General features: G+C 27.9%; 7 protein-coding genes across 7 annotated transcripts; 2 read left to right on the top strand and 5 right to left on the bottom strand.

Moving 5' to 3' along the window:
* Window positions 1-212: 212 nt before the first annotated feature.
* Window positions 213-2521, bottom strand: OCT59_023682 (uncharacterized protein; the record flags this gene model as incomplete). Its single annotated transcript, XM_066134881.1, has 6 exons — window positions 213-1336; window positions 1423-1759; window positions 1864-1936; window positions 2011-2044; window positions 2159-2225; window positions 2303-2521. The coding sequence occupies 6 exons, from the start codon at window positions 2519-2521 to the stop codon at window positions 213-215; spliced, it is 1854 nt and encodes a 617-aa protein (XP_065990961.1).
* A 2017-nt stretch (window positions 2522-4538) lies between these two features.
* On the bottom strand, window positions 4539-4841 carry OCT59_023681 (uncharacterized protein; the record flags this gene model as incomplete). The annotated part of the gene is made up of 1 exon (XM_025327245.2): window positions 4539-4841. One exon carries the CDS (start codon window positions 4839-4841, stop codon window positions 4539-4541), a length of 303 nt encoding a protein of 100 aa, XP_025172300.2.
* Window positions 4842-5356: 515 nt separating this feature from the next.
* On the bottom strand, window positions 5357-7789 carry OCT59_023680 (uncharacterized protein). Its single transcript, XM_025332411.2, has 4 exons — window positions 7199-7789; window positions 7035-7131; window positions 6901-6969; window positions 5357-6833 (listed from the first exon to the last, which is right to left on the bottom strand). Exons 1-4 carry the CDS (start codon window positions 7594-7596, stop codon window positions 5640-5642), a joined length of 1758 nt encoding a protein of 585 aa, XP_025172299.1. The 5' UTR covers window positions 7597-7789; the 3' UTR covers window positions 5357-5639.
* A 123-nt stretch (window positions 7790-7912) lies between these two features.
* OCT59_023679 (uncharacterized protein) lies at window positions 7913-10107 on the top strand. Its single transcript, XM_066134878.1, has 12 exons — window positions 7913-8180; window positions 8261-8342; window positions 8423-8440; window positions 8510-8677; window positions 8759-8823; window positions 8926-9024; window positions 9096-9203; window positions 9281-9383; window positions 9454-9494; window positions 9583-9625; window positions 9714-9881; window positions 9981-10107. The coding sequence occupies exons 1-11, from the start codon at window positions 8130-8132 to the stop codon at window positions 9875-9877; spliced, it is 942 nt and encodes a 313-aa protein (XP_065990960.1). The 5' UTR covers window positions 7913-8129; the 3' UTR covers window positions 9878-9881; window positions 9981-10107.
* A 948-nt stretch (window positions 10108-11055) lies between these two features.
* On the bottom strand, window positions 11056-11761 carry OCT59_023678 (uncharacterized protein; the record flags this gene model as incomplete). The annotated part of the gene is made up of 2 exons (XM_025327244.2): window positions 11056-11624; window positions 11698-11761. The coding sequence occupies 2 exons, from the start codon at window positions 11759-11761 to the stop codon at window positions 11056-11058; spliced, it is 633 nt and encodes a 210-aa protein (XP_025172297.2).
* Window positions 11762-15793: 4032 nt separating this feature from the next.
* OCT59_023677 (uncharacterized protein) lies at window positions 15794-16342 on the bottom strand (the record flags this gene model as incomplete). The annotated part of the gene is made up of 2 exons (XM_066134877.1): window positions 15794-16090; window positions 16259-16342. 2 exons carry the CDS (start codon window positions 16340-16342, stop codon window positions 15794-15796), a joined length of 381 nt encoding a protein of 126 aa, XP_065990959.1.
* Window positions 16343-20223: 3881 nt separating this feature from the next.
* Window positions 20224-22722, top strand: OCT59_023676 (uncharacterized protein; the record flags this gene model as incomplete). Its single annotated transcript, XM_025308905.2, has 5 exons — window positions 20224-20475; window positions 20555-20618; window positions 20699-20883; window positions 20964-21288; window positions 21359-22722. 5 exons carry the CDS (start codon window positions 20224-20226, stop codon window positions 22720-22722), a joined length of 2190 nt encoding a protein of 729 aa, XP_025172296.2.
* Between the last annotated feature and the right edge of the window lie 2592 nt (window positions 22723-25314).

The raw sequence follows: 25314 nt of genomic DNA, 5'->3' as shown, positions 1-25314 counted from the left end.
TATTTTTTTTTCTTTTTTATTTAGTAAGTAAAAACGTATGAAAGGATTTAAATTCTATAAAATTCACTTAAAATGCCCACAAATAAAAACCTAGTGAAATTTCAGTTACAAACGAAACAAATTGTATTAAATGATAAATATGAAATTTTGATTATATAGTATACGTGTTTTTACAAAACTATTCTAACACTATAAAATAGTCATAAATTAATTTAAATTAATTTCTCTAATTTCTCTTTAGCTTCTTGATATCCTTGTTCGGCAGATTTTTCATACCAATGAATCGCTTGACTAATATCTTTTTCTATTCCATCTCCATCTTCATACATGATAGCGAGACTATATTGGGCTTCCTTATTTCCTAAATTTGCTGCCTTTTGGTATAACTCGAATGCTTTTTGTTTATCACTAATAGTTCCAATTCCATAATCGTAACAATAACCTAACATACGTATTCCACCTGAATGTCCTGCTTCCGCCGATTTTTCAGAATATTCAAAAGCTTTATTATGATCTTTATTAACACCATCTCCATATAAATACATATCAGCAAGATTATATTGAGAACTGCTATGTCCTAAATTTGCCGCTTTTTGATATAATTCAAATGCCTTGTTTATATTTATTTCAGTTCCAATTCCTTGATCATAACAATACCCTAACCTACTTATCCCTCCTGGATAACCCTTTTCTGCCAATTCTTTCGATAATTCAAAAGCTTTATCGTAATTTTTATATTCATCATCTTCGTAGGTATATATATTAATGAGCTCGTGTTGGGCTGCACTATTATTTAATTTTGTTGCTTTTTGATACAATTCAAATGCTTTTCTTTTATCAGTGTTAGTTTCAATACCATGATATTTAAAATATCCAAGTATAAAAATGTTATTTGGATTATTTTGATTATTTAGAAGCCAATTATACATTTCTTGTGAATTGTGATTATTAACATAATCGATAATATGTTGCTTTCTCACATTTCTCTCTTTTCCTTCATTTATTTCCTTTAAATAATGATTAACTAATTCGTCGACTACTATTCTTAATTCCTCTTCAAATATGTTTTCATTGACGTCCATTGATGTAGTTGGAGATGTGGTTTCCTTAATATCCATTTTATGAAAATTATTAATAAATTGAGATAAGTCTCCATGCACTGAATCGGTAGTATTTGGTATATTATCATTAACTTGTTGTTCATTTTGTAATTTAGAATTTAATTTATCTGTTTGATCATTCTCTGTTGTTATATTTGAATTTGCAAGAGTTGTTTTTAATTTAACAACTACTTGATCCATAGTTGGTCTATTATCGGGGACACCATTCCAACATTCTAAAAAAAAAAATTCACATAAGACCTAATTTTATAATTTTTATAATACTATTATAATCTATAATTTAAAATCGTAATATATTTACCAGTATAAAGATTAGAATAATCAATAGGAGTGCCCGGAACAATTGTTTCTCTATAATCTTGCGATATTTGTATAAATAAAGAAAGATCATATGATTCATCTTTAAATGGCGGATGACCACTTGAAATTTCCCATAAAAGTATTCCAATACTGTAAACATCACTCATTTTATTTAAAGAATATTTTGGATTACGCAATTTCTCTGGATCAATATAAGGAATTATGCCAAATAAACTTGAATTTGTTGAATGTGCTCTAGATACTTCATCAATTCTCCTTGATAATCCAAAATCTGCTAATTTAATGTTACCTCGATCTATCAATATATTACCAGAATGCTAATTTTATAAAATAAAATCAAATTTTTTCAAAAAAAATGAATTTCGCATATATGTGGTTGCATTTCAATTTTAGAATTATTCAATATTAATAATAAAATTACCAAATCACGGTGAACTATGTCTGATTGGTGTAAGCATGATACGGCGTCAGCTAATTGATATGCAAATTTATATCTATCTTCCCAAGTAAGTTTTGTATTTTTTTTCATGTTCGAAGAGTATCACCATTGGCATACTCCATTACTAACAAATATTTTTTGAATTGACCATTTTGACTTTCTCCTATTTTTTTTAAAAAAAGAAAGTAAAATAATAAAATAATATTATTAATAAATTCAGGGTAAAAATATATATATAATTAAGTATTAAAAAATTTTTTTTTTTTTGTTTTCATACCTTTAGTTGTAATACCAAAAAAACTAATAATATTATTATGAAAATGAACGTCACGATGAATTTCAATCTAAAATTAAAAATGATTTAAATTTATATATATATATATATAAATAGTAGAGATAAATAATATATTTATATAATTACCTCCTTAACAACTTCTTTTATAGCTTTATTATCAAGGTTAGATAAAGATTTTAATGCGAAATATTGTTCCAAATTCTTCCAATTTGCTCGATAAACTTTTCCAAAGTTACCACTACCAATTTTTTGAACATCACGAAAATCTTCATATTTGTAATATTTAATATGTTTCTTAGAAATTGCATCTTCTATCCATTCATTTGGATCATTAATAGTTTGCATTTTTAAATAGCAATTAAGGTAAAAAATTAAAACACAAGAACTTTATAAACAAACTTACGGTCGATCAATACGTAAAAGTTTGTTAACGCCGCATTAATCATCACGTACAATTCGTCATTTTATTTATTTGTATCATGCATGGAAGTGACAATACTCTGTTGTAAGAACGCATTCTTTGTATCACGTTTCCACAGCATCGCGCAATATGACTAAACATATTAGGCCAAGATATTTTCAATTGAGTTACATGATCATCATCGATAAAAAAAGGAAAAAAAAAATAGAACCAAATTCCATAAATACAAATAAACAACGCGAAATCAAATACTTTTAATAAGATTATGGTATATTCAAGTCTGGCAACTTTATGTGTGGGCACGGAGATAACGACTGCACATCACTACATAAAGCACTTTATTTAAAATGATTTTATTTTAATTATTGACATTAGGATCAATCGCCTTAGTTAAAGTTTTATCTTCATCCTAATTAAATTTTAAATTAAAGGGTGATTGTGTCAATTCTGCAGATCAGGCTGATACGGACCTATGAAATACTCCTTTTTCCTTTTATATATATGCCGATGACTATAACTATTTGTCACATGTCACGACTATCACGTCCCAGTGAACGAAATTCGGAATGTACTGGACGCATAAATTCCTGTACATCTGGGAAAAAAATATTTCAATTGCTCCGATTACGCTATAAAAACTGATCTGCTGCTCAATCTGGATATATTCCAAAAACAAATTGATCTTTTGCATGTAATTTTAAAAGCTGGTAAGCTGCATTTTTATCATCCATGACTTATTTAAAAAAATAAATAATTAAATAATTATCGCTGTGAATATTTGATTTAGGGATTGGAGTCGATTCTGAAAAAAAATCGAATTTAAATAGCAAAATCGATTCTCAACAATTTTTTACATATAGACAGTCCCATTTGGCTCTTATGGATGATAAGATTTTTTTCAACGGGTGAAATTTATCGCAAAAATGATTGCAATGATGGAGCCAGGATTTTGGTCTCATCCAATAGAGAATTCAAATTTTAAGAAATGTTAAAACACGAAAAATAATGATGTTCATACTTACTCTACTTTTATCATGGTATCTTATTAATCTATCCATAAATTATAAACTAATGTCAATCCATCTTACTAATATCACTTGATCTTTTCCGTTTGCAATCTAGGGGACTAGGTTAGAAAAGATATTAATATTATAAATCTTAACATGATTAAATCATAATTTTTATTAGCATTATAAAAAAACAATGCACAGAAAATATTTAAGTGTATCTGAAAATGCGTAAGATTCATAAATATCCAAGTTTTGCATGGAAAATATCCAATTATAAACAGAAAGTATCTGCGGGTTTGAAAATGTGATAAAGTGATTAAATTAATAACTTCATGTTCTATGTGGAACTTTGAACCGTTCAAACTAATGATTCAAATGACACTAACAGTAATTGAAGGAATAAACCATTCTTTGGCTGAATAGAACTATCTTGACTGTTTTATTAGAAGAAAACATGCTAAAATACCCTTCTTTAAAGCAAATCGTCCGTTACTGTACGTGTCATCTTCTGCATTAACGTGTTATAAGTATCTTCCTCTATGCATCTTGATGTTTTTTAAGACAGGGAAATTATGAAGTAATTTCATTTGATTTATTTTATTGAGATTGGTATAAATATTAATTCTCGGCTCCAGCAGGGTTTTCATTAAAGTAGTCTCTGATTGATTTATATAATTATGTAATTATGGTTGAGGTTACATCATTTTTAAATCAAAATAGATACAATTGAATTAGAATATCGTTAATTCTGGCCGAAATTAAGATCACCAATTGCGTTTTAAATAGAGGTTCGGTCTGTACTGTATACAATTTAAAGCGGTTTATCATTGCATGTGTTAATTGTGTTATGCAATATATAGAATATACATCTTTATATAGCTAAATTTTATTTTTATCAAATACTTGACTAGAATATTCAGTAAATAATTCATCAATTACAAACTAGCTGTTCGTCACCACATCCAATAACAATTTTGTTGAATTTAGAGCTTGGTAAACCATTGCTATAAGATGAACACCAATACCTAACATTTCTACTACCATAGCACATTTTAACACAACATCCATCACCGCTTGGACTTTCCCATCTGTAAGATTTAATGATAAAACCAGGTACAAAAGTTCCTCTTTGATGATAAGTTTTAGAAGTATAGTTGTTTTCTGACCATGTTTCAAAATGGAATGATGCAAGATGAGCAATCAACAACACAAAAATAAACTTGTAAAGCATCATACTACAAAAAAAACATATTAATTTAATAAGAAAATTCATGTAAAGCAAAAGCAATAAAATATAAAACCACATACCTTTATCTTTATTTTTGAATTTTGATAAAATTAAACTAAATTGTGCTAATAGAAGGGTTTATAAATCAAATTTATGGAGAAAAGAAATTATAAAAACAATAATATAAGCTTTTGCTTTAAAAAGGCTAAAAATGGCTTTTATTAAGATAATATCATATTGCTCCACGCTGTGTCATTCTATGTATTAAGTTGCAATCAATAAAATCGAAATATAATAAAGAGAAATTCTCCTAGACTTAAATACATATTAATAAATATGATACAATAATGCACATTTTTATCCATTATTTGATTTAATTAAATATTTATTACATGATTGAACTATAAATTTTTGTTAGGGTCCTAATTCATTCTTTTCACTCGTCGTGGTCCATGACACACGTAAAAGATAATAACTCAAAAAGGAAAAAATAATTTATTGCGAGAAAAAACTTGGCACTGAAATTTTTTAAAACGAATGGTTTATGTTATGATAATAATTAGTTTTTTTAATTCATGTACATATAATTGCTTAAAATCACATGACGTAAAAAAAGATTTTTTATCAATATGCTTTTAATGCAATATATTAAGACTGGTTATTATTAAAAAAATTTAAAACTGTCCCCTTTTTCTCAACGGATAATATACAGTAAAGTAATATTATTATAATTATAAATATTAAGATAGATAAATTGTACGAATTATAATACATTAAGCATCTATTATTTACATGTTGCTAATTTTAATATGTCCGCCAATTCATTTGATGATGTTGAAGAATTGGATTTTGACGTTGACGCATATCATACATGTCCATTTGATAAACCGAAGGTTGTTTATCATTCATCATTAGTGGTTGCATTACCTGTGGCATTTGATCATGTTGCATCTGATGAGAAGACATAAATTGCGGCATACCGATGCCAGTGCTGTGAAGAGGTAACATTTCACGATAAGAATTCATCGGCTGACTATACTGCATCTGATTATACTGCATCTGGTTATACTGCATTTGATTATAGCGCGTACTAGGTTGTAATGGCATTATCTGATGGTTGGTTTGAGTTGGAATAAAACTTGGAATTTGCCACGAAGGTTGCATCATGTGATGTTGAAACATCATCTGTTGCTGATGAGGTTGACACGATATTTGTTGCATTTGGTGAATTTGAGATGTTGATGGTGGCATATAAGGTTGCGTTGGAGGACAATTGGAAATCTCCGGCATATTCTGGATCTTCATGTCGTGTGAACTATTACAGTTATTTGGATATAGTTTATGGTCGAATGGTTGCATGTGCGATGAAGCATAAGGCATAGGCTGTTGAAATGGCTGTTGACAAATTTGATTTTGCTGAGATAGAGGCATCACTTCTTGCACTTGTGACCCTTCCTGAGAATTCATGAGTTGATTTTTTTGTTGGTTTAAACATTGAGAATTTATCATGTTCGTGTTATACTGACAATGTGGCTTGTTTTGAGACTGATGCTGCGATGTTTGTAAGTCGAATTGTATATAATTAGATTGTGAATTTAGTTGAGATTGCTGTAATGATTGAGAAGAATGTTGCATTGGCATATAATTATTTTGTTCTTCACAAGGAAAGGGTATATCATGAACAGGCTGCGGTTGCTGCGGTTGCTGCGGTCGTTGCGGTTGTTTCGATTGTTGTGATGCGTCTATATTATCAACAGCTGCTCTCGTTGTTGATTCTTTCGCTTGATAAATGCCCAATGGAGATTCGCTAGATTTAATTTCACTTGGAACATAATCTCTGCCTTGCGATAAAATTTCATGTTGAGCCTCAAGGTTCGCTTCAAATGGACCGAAAGAAATTGGAGATCCGAGCAATGATTTAAAATCTACAAATTGTTCGGATGGAATACCATGTGAAAAATTCAAATCCTCCTTTTCTTCATTATCGATATTCTTTTCCTGTAAGGGTTATAAGAAATTACCCTAAATACAATTTAATTACGATAACGACATTACTCATTAATACCAATTCCTTGAACTCGTTTATAGCTAGATTGTATTCTTTGGCTTCATCTCGTGCCATTTTAATGTACGGCTTCAATAATGTTAGAATTTATTAACTTCCTTTATTTAGAGAAAAATATGCCAAATACTAATTACCTTTTTCTCTTCATCGCTTAATTCTTTCCATGCTTTCCCGAGTAATGAAGTTATCTCTCTTGAAAGTGCATCCGGATACTTTATTCTAAATTCATCTCTAATGACATCACAATTTAAAATCTATATTTCTTTCAAATAATATATAATAATTATACTGTACTTACCTATTTGCTTTTGCAAAACACAAATAAGGATTTTTCGGTTTCTTAAGTTTGATCACGTCTTTGACTCTAGCTTTCTTTGATTTACTATCTCTTTCTCCAGCTTTTTCTTTCTCATCTTTCTCATTATTACTATTGTTATTAATTTTTCTTTTTCTTAAATTTTTTTTCTTTGGTTGGTTACGCGGAGTATCTTTATCTTCTGCGCCATTACACGCAATATCGCTTCTTTTCTCTATAGGAATTGTTTTTCCACGTGATGTCAATCCATTAGGCGCTGGAGTGTTATTCGTAGTAGAAGGAGGAGTTGGAGGTGGTTGCATTATTGTAGTTGATGATGGTGAAGGGGTTTTTTGTCTTTGTTGCTGATTTTGCATTTGTGTGTATGTTGATGGTTCCATTTTTTTTCTCTGAAAATGAAAGAGATGAGAATTAAAAAAACGTGGGAAAAAGAATAAATAAATGATCGCTTGTAAAAAGTTTATTTTGTAGATTAATAGATCATCTTAATTATTATTTATGAATATTTCACATATGGTATTTCATAAGGAATAGATTTCATTTTAAATTTCCTTAATAAGGCCAGAAATAGGCAAGTCGCTAATCATTGATTCACAATTCAGAGATCATTGGTAATTGATAATGTCAAATCATATGATTTAAATTATTGCGCTATTTTATCAACGGGATTTCCTTAATTATATAACTTCATTTTTAACAAAATTTCGCCATCGAAAAAATTTTTTTTTTGTACAAGAGAATTGTTTTTTTTATTGCAACTTAGCCATGATAAACAATTAGCCTTACTATCCTTATCAAGTGATTGCATAGCCGATTTATCACTTGAGAAATATATATATATATATATAAAGCGCCTAATAATGCTTTTTGATTTTTCTTTCGAAATTTTATTTTCGCGTAATCTAATTTTACCATGTGTAGATTTTTACTCTATAAAGGAAAAGATTCAATTCAACTAGCGCATGTAAAGTATTGTTTTTAAACCGAGTTCCGTTAAGATTTCTTTTCTGTACGAATAATAATTATTATTATTCTTTTTAATAGTTACTTACTCGGCCGGCCCATTCGATAATAAATCAATCATTTGATTGTAGACTTAGAATAGATACAAGACGCCCAATTAATGGTATGTATATACATCATTTTAATCCTTTCTTTTTTTTTTAATATTATTATTTAATTTTTTTTTTGTTGTTTTTGTTCCAGGGGATGGATTTGGTGTAGGTAATGCATCACGTATGCGTAAATATTTCCTTTGAAATTTTTTTTAATTAAAATAATTGTTTTCTTTAGGATGGTACGAATCAAATCCAGGTCCTGATAATACACCATGTATATTTGCATCAGTAACGCCGGCGTGGAATAATCAAAATTTGGCAAGACTTGCAGAGAAAATAAGGAGTCCTTTAGTGTTTGCTCATGTAAGAGCTTCAACTTCTGGGACCTTATCCGAAAATAATTGTAAGTGTTTTTACTAGAAAAGAGATAGGAGAGAAAGAGATTTTTCATTTTAAATATTTTTTTTTTTTTATTTATTAACAGGTCATCCATGGAAATATAATAGATTAATGTGGATGCATAATGGACATATACAAGATTTTAATAAGGTTATTATTATTTTTTTTTTAGTAAAAAATAATTAAGAATTATCGTTTGTTTTAATTTTTATTAAAAAAAATTTATTGGTTTTATTTTCAATTATGTTATAGATTAAAAGAAAGTTACAGCAATCATTAAGAGATGAAATATTTTTATTTGTACAAGGAAATACGGATTCTGAGTGGGCATTTGCGTTGTTTCTTAATCAGGTATGGATATAATAAACGATAATTTAACTTAATTTAATTTGATCTAATTATAAATTTTTCATTACTTTTAGTTGAGAGATCCACAAGCTGAAAGGTTTGATCATGAAACGCTGAAGAAAGCGATGTTAAAAACCATTGAACAGTTAAATATATGGGCTGAAGAAGCTGGAATTACAGAGGTAATAAAGATATCAATTTTTTTTTTTAAATATCGAATATTTTTTTTTAATAATTACCTATCTCTTTTCTTTGAAAGCCATCACTACTTAATTTTGCAGTCACAGACGGATGTTCTGTCGTATGTACTAGATATATTAATAGTAAGACTGAAGAGGCGGCTTCCTTATATTTTTCATCAGGTAATATTCAACATTTTTAAAATTTTTTTTTAAAAAATTAATAGCATACGAATATTATTCCTAAATTTAGGAACGAATTTTAAAGAATACAAACCTGGACATTATAGAATGGTATGATTGATTTTATTTCTTTAAGGCGTTCTTTGTAATTTATGCACTTTCAGATTACTTATTAGATTTTTATTTATTTGCCATGAAGATCAAAGCAGATAAACGCGAAGATATTGTATTAGTTGCGTCAGGTATCAAAATTATCTCACTTATTTTTTTTCACGTTTTACTGTCGATGATATATAAATTAACCTCTTCTCTACATTTTCAATTATTTAGAACCTCTAACATTTGAAAAAGCGGATTGGTTAATAATACCAACAAATACATGTTTTGTGATAACACCAAAATTTAATGTATTATTATTTCCTATAAAAGATCAATATTATAATATTGATCGGATGAAGAAAAGACAAAGTATCGTACCACCCGCCGTACTGTAATTGCGTAAGCGTATTTTTTGAAAAAGATTAGAAATTTTATTGAACTTTAATTAATAACTTAGAGGCGAGACCTTCAATAATATTCAATTCATGAATTTTTTAGAAAAAAAAAATGAATGGCATAATATTATAACGATGATACTATAATTCAATATGAAAATGAACAATATACAAACATTAAAAGAATATTTTTTATAAACTTAATAAACGCTATAATTAATTATAATTAATTATATAAATTCGTTGTTAATTTAACATCATCGGAATAATACAAACGCGAATAATATAAATTAAATGACAAAAAATAAATATCCTGAAACAGAACCCTTTCATGATCAACCTTTCAATGTACAGTATAATCTACCGATTAACTACCCTATATTATCTTTGGCACATCAATATTAATAATATTAATCAGATTCATATTAAATTTCGTAGTACAAATGGAAAATAAAGAATTAAGAAATTTAGATGATCTTAATTTGTAATAAGGGTGATTATTTCTATATCATCGCGTCATAATTTTTATTTTAACGATTATAAATAGTTTAGATCTCGTGATTTTTATAAATTATTACTAAGTGTAAATTGTAGGTAATCATATGATACTATTGAATAGCATGAAATAATACCGTAATATTTTTATTAATTAATAATTTACATCGATTTTGTAAGTTCATCGAATTTTTTTACTTAAAATTGAAATAATATTTTTTCCGATTTATTAGGCAATTAAAATATGTTAAAAATATGAAATATATATATATAAAAGAAATGCTTGTATAATCGAACGCTGTTTTATATCGAAGGACTTACAAAATGGGCGGGTTGAATCCATTTTACCTAATATTGTTATAAGATTGATTATACCTTAAAATAAATTCGTTAAGAAACAACGGTTCTCAATCTTTTTATTATGTAATTCAATCATTAATTAACATAATTTTGCAAGATTTGAAAATTTGTATAAAGATCATTTTTATTATTTATAAAGACATAACTAAAAAATTATTAATAGCATTTACTGTGATATATGAAATGAAAAAATAGAAATCTACCAAAATTAAAACAAATTTATGAAAAAAAAAAGAACTAGAAAAATTTCAGATCAAATAAAATTTTTTTTTTTACACAAAAGAAACAATTGTCCTTCAAATATGATAATACTACGATTATATTTAATAACTTGGTTTTTCATCATGTTTATCATACATGTCATAATCATCATGCTTGTCCTTCATGTCATAGTCATCATGTTTGTCTTTTATGTCATAATCATCATGCTTGTCCTTCATGTCATAGTCATCATGTTTGTCTTTTATGTCATAATCATCATGTTTGTCTTTTATGTCATAATCATCATGCTTGTCCTTCATGTCATAGTCATCATGTTTGTCCTTCATGTCGTAGTCATCATGCTTGTCTTTCATGTCGTAGTCATCATGCTTGTCTTTCATGTCGTAGTCATCATGCTTGTCTTTCATGTCGTAGTCATCATGCTTGTCTTTCATGTCATAGTCATCATGCTTGTCTTTCATGTCATAATCATCATGCTTGTCCTTGATGTCATAGTCATCATGTTTGTCTTTCATGTCATAGTCAGTATGTTTGTCATGCATGTCAATATAACCATATCCATAATCATGTTTGTGTTTGTCTGTGGGTACCCATGGATTGTAAAATGGATTATATGGCTTTTCAGGTTCCATTGATTCCTTTTTACCATAATCATCGCTGCGTTTATTAACTAAAAAAATGAAAATGTTAAAAATAATTAACAAAAAAGAATCTAAAAATAGTGTATATAATTTAATTTTTACCTGGAGCTGCATTAACTATCACTGCGGAAGCGACTACGACTGATAAAATTACTAAAAATTTCATTTTTTGTTGTTTAAGGAGCAAATGATTATTATTATATTTTAGTGAAATTTTTTTTTTGATTTCTGTGATTTGTTATTGTTCTTTTTTTTTTCAGAAGAGAAGTGAAGAACTTTTAGAGGGGAATTTCCTTGTTGTTTATATATTCTTTTTTCATTATAGTAAAATTAAACGATTATATTAAAAAATATTAAATTTATTCAAAAATTTATTATAAAGGGTTTAAAATTTACCAAGGATGGAAACATTCATAGCCAAATAATTTTTTCATAGTTAAAAGAACAAAAATGTATATTGTTCTTCATAGAAAAATCTTTGACGGAAACTTCGCGTATACTGAAATTGACTTTTCATATTTAATTTTATAAATAGAAACTTGGAGGAGATGGGGAAATAAAATTTTGAGTATGAGATATTGAAACTAGTAATTATATTATCTAATTACAAGTTTTAGAGTTTTAGATATACATAATAAGAGAACTTATATGTTTAAATTAGAATCGAATACCGAACGAGAGTCATTCCGGTCTGATGAACTTTATAATTATGAAGGTTTATTTTAACCTTTTAATATTTTGATAATATCATACAAGAAAGTTTTTTATAGAAATTTTCTTATTTTAGCACAATCGGTTTAGAACAATATTTAGAAAGATTTAAAAAAGAAAACGAATCCTATTTTCTTATTTTGGTCAAGTTTTTTTATAATTAAGAGTTTTATCAAAATTTCCGTAATCGATCAATAAATCAAAATTAAAAAATTTTTTGCCATTTAGGAAAGGTGGGAATTTTTAAATTACAGGGTAATCTTTTTTTCGTGAGGAATATAATACCCAAATCTTAATTAGATTTAAGGTTAGGAACTAATGATTTCTTGTATTTCACTATAGTGATCAACGTGATGATGCAATAATCTATTAAATTTGGCAAGTATGAAAAGTTACAGTAGCTAAAAATTTTTATAAATCGGTTTTTTATTAATTTTATATATACTTTATATTTAATATATATTATGTTTTTATTTATTGGTTGCTATTAACAGTTTATAATTAATTACCAGATTCCTTTTAATAATTCTTGATTCTTGTATCAGTATCAGAGATAACCATAGAAGTTGGTTCTATCGGTTCTATCACGAATTATTTTACATTGTATTAGATAATAAATCCGCCCATCTTGCTAGAAAATTATTGATCAACGTGATTCGCTTCCCAGTTGATTTTCGAGCGAATAATCTTTAATTGTTTTGAATGGAAACAAGAGTACCATGAAATACAAACTACGTTCTCTACTCTACATAATCTTTTTAATCTATTTGGTGGCCAGCAGCAACCGTGCATAATGTAAGGATTCGTTGGTAATAATAATTACGAAATATTTCCATCATTTGTACGCTAATTTCTTATATGTGACAGAACGTTCAGTGCCATGTCAAATAAAATTAAAGGACAAAGAATGAGTGAACATAATCAAATTATTTACACACTTTCATAATTTATTTCCGATAATGTATTTATGTATTTTAATTCTTTATATTTTGATCCATGAAATTTGCTCACTTCAGCTCTTAAAGTTTTTCGTATATCATGTTCCATTTAATAGACTTATAATAATAAATTATTGCTTATAACGTCTAGATTAGTGAGTGTCATAAAATTTTATGTTTCTATCCCTTTTTTATTGAACATTCTCTTTTCATTTCACGATAATAATATGCTTTTAACATCAGGTCATTCTTCCCTATCTGATAGTAGAATTAGGAAGAATCGAATTTCTTTAACTGGCTTGTCATCATTCTTATTGATAAATATTTAAATATAATCACTCGACTAGTAATTATTTTAAACCGCATTATAATGTCTTCAAAGTTCAAAAAAAATCCCATATTACTATTAAGTCATTTGTTACAACTTTGATAGTTTTTTCACTTTCGCTTTTAATAAGAATTTCTGGAAAGTTATCTGACGTATCAGAAATTCCTTCATTGTTCGGAACATAAGCGAAGGATTATTTCCCGCACTGTTAAATCCTGTCATAAAAATCACTTTTATTTCTTTTTTCTTGATTATGTAACACTTTCTGAATAGCCATGAAATATACGCACATTCGTTTGTGCGACATATTTCCGTTTTCCTTGTATGTTATACATGTATATTTGAAACACATGATAAAAACATTTGTGTGGCCGCCCAAATTCATGGCCAAAAGAAAATTTTGTGTATTATATAAAATGAGTTTTGTTCCAAGAGTAACACCACAAAACAGAAATAACCAAGAATTCAATTTCCTTGGTTCTTGTATCTTTTAACAAATTGATTTCTACTTAAATGTAAAGATCATTAGTCATAGCCGTTCATTATATAAAGAGTAAAAAAAAAAAAATAAATTCTTTTATGTATAATCTTTTATATACGAATAATTAAACGATAATCCTAGAATTACTGTAAAAATTCAAGTTACCATTTTAAAACATAACATCTTCGAAAATAATTGCAGTATCATCAAAAAAAAAAATTTTGCCCAGAATTAAAATCGTAATTTTGGCTTACGCTATATAATGAAGCTCATATTACTACGAGCAGAGTTAAGTCCACTAGACATATAATGTTGGTCCAATAGTTTGATTTGTTATAATTATGTCAATTATGTGATTTTTTTATTAAATGATCTCATTGAAAATAGAATTTCTTCCAAATAAACAACATCCTCAAAGAGATGCTTATGCTAAACTGATGGCCATAAATGTCTGATTATATAAATAGTTTATAATTAATAAAATAATAAAATATTTTCATGGTAAACTGATATTTTTGTTCATATAATTGCTTACTGGACTATATCCATCCAGTCCTACCTGTGTCAGCCGAGTTTGGAATTTTGCAAGGAATTAATGCCATTCATTTTAAGATGAGTTATATAACGGTTTCTTCCATTCTTCGTGCAGGTGATTTGACAAATGATTCTTTGATATTAGCCAAAAGTCTTTAATCGTGAAAATTGTGGTAAATCTCTCCAGATCTCTCTGATTAAATTAAATTAATTATTATAAAAGTTCACTGACGCGCAAATTTTTGATTATGCAAATTTCCTTACTCAATAAGAAACATAACTAGCTTTAAAACTTCACGAAAACATTTTTTCGTATACGCGGCTGAGTCAGAAAGAAATAACGCGGAATATTAAGGATTTGTCCAATAGTTGTATTGTTAACACGTTGTAAAAATTTAACAGAAACCAGTTTTGTATTTTGAATAGTGTATTAACAACACTACGTGCACAATCGTCACTAAGCTCATCCATTATAAATTTATAATACATACGGGTTTTTGAATTAAAATTGAAAGGAGTATTTTTACATGATTTTCAAAAACAGAAGGTAAATACAATTTACGTAAGGTTGGAGCTTAAGGAATTGCTCCTCCTTCTGTAAGATAGGAAGCGAGGTGATTAATTTTTTCTAATGGAATGTTTGCACCTGCAAATGCTTGAATTAAATTGTCTATAACTTCTCTTTTAGAATCAGCTGCACGTAAAGTTGTTTCTAAGGTTTGTTGATTTTTTTTTTTTGTGTCAGGTGCTTATTTCCTAAACAACGAGAATCTACCGTTGACTTGTCTCCATTCCAGAGAAAGGTCATAATAGTTACAAAACAAAAAGACCATTTTCAACACGAAAAACGTCTGGACGTTCCTTAACTCTTGTATAAGTAGTTACAGTATTAACTTTATTAATTTTAGTGCGTTTTCTAAGTGACATTTTTGAAGTAAAAAAGAGATTTTGATTATCGAAAATATTTTTTTGTAATTTATATATAACCCCTGAGAATTTTGTGGTATTATTAATGGACCAATTAGAAGGAATATTGTCAAAGTTTCTGAATGAGATATTCTATAAGCGGCGCCATCGTCTTGTTTGTCAACATTAATAACATCACGTTTTAGTAAAACATGATTTTGTGCTAATTGAAAAAGCTGATCGTATTGCGCGGTATCTATTCCTAATGAAAGAAGCCTTGCTCCAGTAAATAGTTGATTTTCACGCTGACTTCTTAGCATGCTTTTGATCCTGAATACGTACTAATGGTTTTCCATTAATAATAGGTACTTTTAAATGCACATTATAAAATGGATCATCTGTAAAATATGTTGTAATTTGTGTTTGAGCATTAAATTCTGAACGTGCACCATCAGCTCTCATGCTGAAAATATTGATATTACTCTTATGTGCATAATCCAATACAGTTTGGAGAATACTAAAAATTTGTTCTGCAGATTCATTACCTTTTATACGCAAAATAGCAATTTGAATTGGAGGTATTTTTCCGACGGGAATCTAATTTAATAATCAATGTTAGAATAACATAAATAATAAAAAAAAATCTAATTAAAAATCATAAAAACTTGGAGTACAATGACCCGAACTTGTGTTACAATTATGTTCTTTTCATAAATGTTGTTTTATTTTTGCATGTATATCATTAATGTTGGAAATTGAGACTACATTTGAAGATAAAGTGGATCCGGTGATATAACCAAGTTCTTGAGAATATACTAGATTAGAACGAATTTTTGTACAATCAGTCATCATTAAAATTGGCTCTTCCCATTTTAACTCCTTTGCTATATTTGTGTTGCGCCGGGTATGGGACTTTGCCCATTAGGCCAAGAGAGTAATATTAACATATTTATATTTTTTTTGCCACGTGAATAGGTCTAGTTTTTTACTATTATCATGATGGGATTAGTAAGAAATAAATGTAATAAATTTATATAATTATAAAAATAATAATGAATTGTGTGAGTATTACACAGTATATGAAATATTATTTTTCGTTGATCTTGCGTCAGGAAATTTTTAGATAATTCCGCATAGGTTTGTGGAATTTCCATATATCCTACACGAATTCACATTGATCTACACCGAAAATACCACGTGTTTTTGTCTGGAAAATATTAGAACTATTCAGATTTCCACATATTTCTATTACTATAACAAAATATATTTTCGCTTACAATGCTGGTAATGCCTAGTGTTGTTTTTTTTCAATAATAGGCAGTACGATCCCTTCTTTGAGGGGGTTGGGTTTATATGGGTACAGTGTAGCGTAGTAGTTTTCCTTGTGTAAGGGCTCAGCCCACAAACTTGTATGGTTCCCGTCATTGTCTACATTTCAAAAATAAAAATAAAATAAAAATAAAATTTCCACATATTTCCACAATATTTGATGTGGGTTTCTAATGTTCATATCTGGAATTTATGATTTATTTATATATTTACAAATTCATTACAGAATAAGTAGTCTATTGTTACAAAAAAAATTTTTTTTTTTTTTATCTTAAAAAAATTGAGTATATATAATATTACTTTAGTACGATTTTGTAAGTTAGTATGCCGTGTTTGTGGAATTTTACTTTGTATGTATGATTTTTTATGGTACATATATACACTCACAGTGAAATTCGATATAACGGAACCCCAATAAACCGGAACCGGCCTTATACTGGAACTTTTTTCCGGAACCAAATCACATATATTAAAATAAGTTTGATATAACGGAATTTATTAGTAAAATCTCGATAATAGCTATAACGGAACAAATAACAGAACGGTTATAATAAAAATGGTTCGATATACCGGAACACGTGTCGATTCACAATTTTAAACCAATAAAATTACAGTATTTTCACGTGATACAGATAATCTCACAACGTGGTAATTTTTTTTTTATAAAAAAATTATTTCGAATAGTAAGAAAAAGCAAAATTTTTTTAAGTTTTGGTAAATTTCAGTGCATAAAATTTCTCAAATAATGTTTTAAATAAAAATAATCTAAATTTTCAATGTTCGTCGCACATGTCGCACAAATAAAAACTTGATATACCGGAATTTCATGTGATTTATATATAAAATCCGGTATATCGAAATTTTTTGGTATATCGGAAGTCTCGATATACCGGATATTTTTACTGGAACGGATGGTTCCGTTATATCGAATTTCACTGTGTATTTATCACAATGTATAATAATATGTATATGATAAAAATTTTTTATTACGTACAAACAAGTGAAACAATACATAATTATGTTTATTTAAATTTTTATTTTCATATTTTAAAGAAGGAGCGAGCGCCATTGAAAAAGTGTACTGGTAAAAAAGTATGATTTATATACGTATGTATGATTTTTTTTTTTCACTACATACGTACAATTTAAAATCAAAGTAGTACGTACGATTTAAAATCATACGTACTAACAAAAGATGCAATATACACATTATTTTACAAAATCATACTATACTAAGATCAGATACACCGAAAAAATTCCATTGTAGCATTAAAAAAAATTACATCAATTGTTGAAAAAAATACATATCTATCTCAAAGAAATTCATTATAGCGTTCTACTAATTAATATTGAAAAAAAAAATCCCATAGAATTTACTATTGTTACGAAAAAAAAAATTCCACAGAAAAATTTACTATACCAATTTATTGGCAGATGAATCACGTGTTCACAATTCAATTTATACAGACTAATCTAAACGACATTTTATTTTTTTTTTAGCTGTAATGCTTGACAAAGTTAACTAAGCTTTATATAAATGTGAATACGAGTCAGGGTGCTTGTAAACATAAATATGGTGTACCGTTTAGTTGAAAATATGAGCCGCAAAATTCTGGGATTAAGACTTAGATTTATCTGGAATAATCCATATTTTGTCTTATGATTTTGGTCAGAACGGGAAGCAGATGATTTTCAGCATTTTTATTGATCGGAACTTATTAGTTATTACGTCTTACTTTCTATTGTAAATTATATTGTTTATTTTGCATTTATTCAAATAAGCCTTTTACTTAAGATAAAATTTTATTATGGTTTGTAAAGTTCTTTAAAAACCGGCTATATTATTAATAATTATGCACGGAAGTACATCTTATTTTTTTATTCCTTAATATTTAAGTACATGAAATGTATAATTTTTGCATTTTTTAAAATAAAAGTTTAAATTTTTTATCGAGCGCGAAAAAAAAGCTAAAATATTTTTTAAGATAAATGTTCACAAAATATGTGGCATTGATAATTATTTTTGAACTAAAAGAAGAGGGATTTAAGATATTAATCTAGACCAAGCTCTAGGACTCTAGGTTAAAAGGAGCTCCCAACAAATCTTCTTCCCTCACGTGACTTATGTGGCGTGATAAGCCTTATTGATTTATTTTACAACAAAATTCTCTCCCATTTCTTAAAATTTTGTGAAAAGCAGGTATTCATTAATGAAATTACTTACATTATTTTCAATTTTATAGTGTAATTTCAGTATTTTGATAAATGAAATAAGTCTAGGAGGCTTAAGTAAAATTGTTCAGCATATGGAATTAAGTACTCAAATATTAATTTTTATTAAAATAGCTTAAATATTCTCAAAGATTGTAAAAGAGGGTAAGAAGCGAGTTATTGGTAAACAAGGGGATAGGAGTGAGGTAGAGGACGAAGAAGATGATGAAGGAGAGTGGACGAGGTACCGTGGAAAGGGTAGAGGCAAGATTAGAGGTGTAGTAGTAGTGTAGTATTCCAAGGGGGGTGGAGGCGTGACCGGGTGTTGACCGATGCGCACGGACGGAGAGATTGGCTGTATTTAGTATAGTTCAATTTCAAAGTGTATCTGAGTTTAACGTGTATCTTGTTCTTTTACATTTCATGTTTATCGTGTTGTTAAAAAAAAAAAAATATGTAAAATCGCAGCTGGATTTTTTCACTTTACATCGTAATTTTAACGCTTTTGATAGATGAAACAGACCTTTGAAGATTATTGTAACGAAATAAAATTTTTTTATTATAATATCCTAAGAAAAAAAATCTCTTTTTTCATTTTTTTTTGTCTTATGTGTAACATAAGCCAATCAAAATTTAAATCAGTCAAATCACGTGGGAGGAAATTTTGTGGTGATACTGGGGAAGACGATCTTCCCCAGTATTACCACCAAATTTTTTTACCCCCACGTGACCTAATAATATTCATCACCGGCATCACACCCCACCGCGTTTTCACTGTTTATATTTATCTGAGGGACTTAGTTTTTTTTTTGCCTTCCAAAATTATTTTTTTCACAACCCCTTAACTGTCACCGGTCACGTGGGGTAAAATTTTAATTATAAAATTGGTGGTGTTACTACGGTAAATGGGGAAGACGACAACCACCCGTGACCACAAATTTTCTTAGCGCATATTACTATATTGTCCTTCATTTTGGACAATTACTATATCAGATCATATTCCTTAAAAAATGTAAAAAAAAATTAAAAATCGTCTGTGCCTCTGTTTTTTTTCACTCAAAATGATCGACAGGTTACTTTAATTATTTTAATGCACGATTACGTTTTGGTAATACCAAAATCCCATTTAGCTTTAAACTTAAATTAAACTTAAATTAATTTCTATAATAAAAAATTCTACAAACTCAACAATGTCAGAACCTATTATACCAATAACTGTCACTGAAGATTCAAATAATGAATGGACTATTTGGCTTGAAGAAGCTATTGCAAAAAATTATATTAAACATTACGAATATAATCATTTTAAAAATATTGAGGAAATTGGTTCTGGAAGCTTCGGAAAGGTCTACCGTGCTAACTGGAAAAGTCCTCATAGTTATTTAGCGTTGAAAACTTTTTTTAATTTCAATAATATTACAACTAAAGAAGTTGTTAATGAGGTAATAAACAACATAATATGCATATTATATATCTCCTCCTTTACTATGACTTTTAATTTAAAATTTATTTACGACCTAGCTTAAACATCAGCGCGAAGTGGATTTCCATGAAAATATTATTCGTTTCTTTGGCATTACAACACGTATGATAAATTTTATAATAATGATAATGATATTAACTTCATAATATTTAAAATAATATTTTTTTTTTTTCCTTAATAAGAAAACCAAAATGATAACTCCTTAAAATATTGGTTAGTAATGGAATACGCTGATAGCGGTACTCTTCAAGAGTATTTGAAAGAACATTTTCATAATCTTACTTGGCATAATAAATTTAATCTGGCATTTCAGCTAGCCCATGCTGTACTATGTTTACATGATGAAGGAATTGTTCATCGTGATTTGGTAATTCATTTACATTTTATTATTTAATATTATATTATATATATTAATTAATCAATTTATTTAATATTCATATTAAATAGCACTCTAAAAATGTATTAATTCATCAAAATATCATAAAGTTGGCTGATTTTGGTTTATCAAAAAGGATTGATGAGGCATATAAATCACGATCGGACTTATTTGGTGTAGTTCCATATATTGACCCAAAAAAATTCAATTTTCAACAATACTCTTTAAATAAAAAGAGTGATATTTATAGTATTGGTGTACTCCTGTGGGAAATATCAAGTGGTCAACCACCTTTTAAAGGAATGTCATCATATAGTTTAATTGTAAAAATTTCACAAGGACTTAGAGAAACACCACTTACTGACACACCTACTGCTTACATTAACCTTTATACCGGTAAATAGCATTGTTTTGAATATTATTAAGATATCATTATTTAATCTAATATAATCATCTTTTTTTTTAGAATGTTGGAATTGTGAGCCAGATAATCGTCCAACTATCGATCAGGTAGTTGATAAATTAAAAACATTAAAAATTGGTCAGACTAATATTAGTTTTAATATAGTGGTTGATGAGTTAGTTGACTTTTGTGAAAAATTAGGGGATGAAATACTTGAACAGAATATTCTTAATTATCTTAATAATCATAATATCAATTTACAAGAAATTTATAATTGGTTATTGAGTGATCAAAATAATTCCAATTCTATTTTTTTACTTGGAGCGTTTAATCATTTAGGAATTGGGATTGATATTGACAAAAAAAAGGCCTTTGAATTGTATCAAAAATCAGCGAATTTAGAAAACGCAACTGCAATAAATAATTTAGGATATTGTTATTATAGCGGAATTGGTACTAGCATTGATTATCAAAAGGCATTTGAATTATGTCAGAAGGCGGCAAATTTAGGAAGTATGTCTGGAATAAATAATTTAGGACATTGTTATTATAACGGAATTGGTACTAGCATTGATTATCAAAAGGTATTTGAATTGTATCAGAAGGCGGAAAATTTAGGAAGTATATCTGGAATAAATAATTTAGGACATTGTTATTATAACGGAATTGGCACTAGTATTGATTATCAAAAGGCATTTGGATCATATCAAAGAGCTGCAAATTTAGGAAATGCATTTGGATTAAATTGTTTAGGAAAATGTTATGAAAAGGGAATCGGAACTGATATTGACAAAAAAAAGGCCTTTGAATTGTATCAAGAATCAGCAAATTTAGGAAACGCAGCTGGAATAAGTAGTTTAGGAAAATGTTATGAAAAGGGGATTGAAACTAACATTAATTATCAAAAGGCATTTGAATTGTATCAAAAATCAGCAAATTTAGGAAATAAATATGGATTGAATAATTTAGGAATATGTTATGCAAAGGGAATTGGAACTAGCATTGACAATAATAAGGCATTTGAATTGTATCAGAAGGCTGCAAATTTAGGAAATGCATCTGGATTAAATAATTTAGGAGATTGTTATGAAAAAGGAATTGGAACTAACATTGATTATCGAAAAGCATTTGAATTATATCAAAAGGCTGCAAATTTAGAAAGTCCATATGGATTAAATAATTTAGGATATTGTTATATTAACGGAATTGGAACTAACATTAATTATCAAAAAGCATTTGAATTATATCAAAAGGCTGCGAATTTAGGATTTAGTGATGCTCAATGTAATGTTGCTTTTATGTATAAAAATGGAAAAGGAATCTTTAAAAACATAGAACTGGCAATTTATTGGTATAAAAAATCTGCTGAACAAGGAGATCAAGATGCTCAGAATCAATTAGAAAAGCTACTAAAGAATAGAGAATAATTCATGTAAAGTAAACTAGAAAATTTTTTATTTGAGTCTTTGGATATTATTTTATAATATTAATTCGCCATTTAACTTTTTTTACTTTTTTTAATAATGTATATTTATGGAGATATTTAGTTATAATTTCTCATTTTGTAAGTTATCAAACTTGCACTTCCAAAATGTCTCTGTTCGTATTTAGAATTAATTTAGATGTGTTTCTATTTGCTTATGAATATTTAATATATTAAAAGTATTCTACTTTTTTTGCATTGAAATAACCTTAGTTTTATTTATTTTTTTTGAATTACAATTTTTTTTTCCTAAATCATGATTTCTGGTGCAATACTGACGATCATAATATAAAATTGACAAAGCTTCAAGAAATCTGTGAATAAGCAGTAAAGTGAATTATAGAAGAAATGATATATTATAAATTGCAATAATTTTGCACACTTTGAATTCTAACTTATGTCCTAACCCTATACCATGCCTAAACTAAGTAATTCTTGATTATTAATTTATATTTATTTGGGTCACTCAATTAATTCATGTAGTCAAATAACAATGGTTTATAATAAAAAAATGTATTATTCAAATACCGTATTCTTTCGATTAGAAACCCCACGCACCATCCCAATTTTCGGAAAAAAATTTGAAAAACAAAAATATAAGCACCACTCAAATTTGAATTTTTTTTTTTATTGTAATATTTTTATATGGGTGAATTTATTCCTCACCCTGGGTGAGATTCGATATTCCTCATCCCCAAGTCATAAATTGTCAAAATATCAAAAATGGTATTTATAACCTTTCCTAAGGTATTAAGTAAATTTGTAGAGCAGGCAAAATTACCTATGAGCCATAACTTTGAAGGCTATACGAAGCTTATATTAAGTTTTATTTTTTTTTAAAAAAAATAATTTTTTCCGTCAAAAATTACGTTGTTCCTTTTTTGGAAATGATCGGCAAATGATCGGCATGACGTCATTTTTTGTATATTAAATTCAGGGGGTCGGGTGAGAAATAAATTTTGTCTTTTTATATTTTGAATAAAAAATAATTTTTATTCTAGGTTTTTACCTTTAGAATATGCCGAACGTTGAGTTTTGGCGTAATAGGGGAGTATAAATAAGGTAAAGCAATTAAAGCATGGATGTACTAAAGTTTTGTGGTGCTTATGATCATATGATCAGAAGAATACGGTAATCAAAATAGTTAAAATAGTTTGTATTTATTAAAAACTAATGAGCAAAAATTAGTAGTAAGTTCTACCAAAAATCTTTTGATGTTAACCTGTAATAACGTCAAATAAAATTTACATTATTGTCTGGAGCGTAGCAAAGGACTTTCTATATGTACGGTGAAAAGCAGAGGTAATTAGTGAGGTGACGTCAGCGGATGAAAGGAAGGAAAATTTCATGGGTTAACACAAAATCATAACACTGCCAGTAATTTTCACGGTACACGAGATATTATTTTTTTTCGTTCTCTTTTAAGGAACGGAAATCGCAAGTGGGAGAAGTGAGTTTCTTGTTTTTTTTAATTATTTTCACATTTTTTTTATTTGAGGTTATTAACGCTCACTTTTTTTATGACTTTACTATGAACTTTGAAATTGCAAGTAAGAAGGTGAGTTGCTCAGTTTTCTTGATTCTTTTTGTCTGTAAATGTTGTTAACGTTCTTTCTTTTTTTTCTAGGAACACTGGACTTCAGTATAGAAAGGTGATTCAGTTTTTTATTATTTTGGCGTCTTATTTTTGCCTGAAAATGTTATTAACTTTCTTTTTTTTGTGAAACACCTGATATGAATTTTAAATCGCAAGTAGGAAGGTGAGTTTCATTATTATTTTTTTTTTATTTGAGTCTAATAATGTTCTCTTTCTTTTTCTTTTTTTAGGAACACCTGGGGTTTCGGGTTGACTTTTAAATCGCAAGTGTGAGTTTCTTGGTTTTTTTATTATTTGTGGCTTTTTTTTTATTTGAGAGCACTGTTAACGTTCTCTTTCTCTTTCTTTTTTTCAGGAGTAATTTGATTCCAGCTTTTGATTATATTCCTTGGGTTTGTTCATGAAATTTAACCCTTATTGTATCTCTTTATCTTGGTTACTATTATGTTGGGATTTAAGCGACCTTTATTGTGTTTTTTCTTGATTTGTTGGGAATATCTAATCACTTTTTATTGTGTTTTCTTTGATCTTTCTGGTTTATTGTATTTTGTTAATTTTGGTTGATATTTGATATTTAAACAATTACATTACTCTTCAAACTTCAAAATTATATTTTGCAATGTGCATTAAAATATCAGAATTGTCTAATATTTCTTAAACAACTAATTTTATTTGATTAAAATTTAAAGATTTAACGCTAAAATCATAGAAAACAAAAAAATATGTAATTGGACGTACATTTTGCAAGTTTACCGTGGCAACAAAAAATTTCCACCAATAAAATCCTGTGGTATGGCCCATGCGAAGTATTGATGTATTGCAAGTATGACGCGACAGACTTTCATTTTCCTAGTTATAGTCTTTGGTTTATTTACGTTGTATGTTTAGTTTAAATTTCGTAGATAAAATATACAGTAGTCAATTAGTAAATAAAGAGAT

This window comes from Rhizophagus irregularis, chromosome 4 (assembly GCF_026210795.1).
Source record: "Rhizophagus irregularis chromosome 4, complete sequence".
Classification (NCBI taxonomy): Eukaryota; Fungi; Glomeromycota; class Glomeromycetes; order Glomerales; family Glomeraceae; genus Rhizophagus; species Rhizophagus irregularis.
This window is presented reverse-complemented; position numbering and strand designations above follow the sequence as displayed.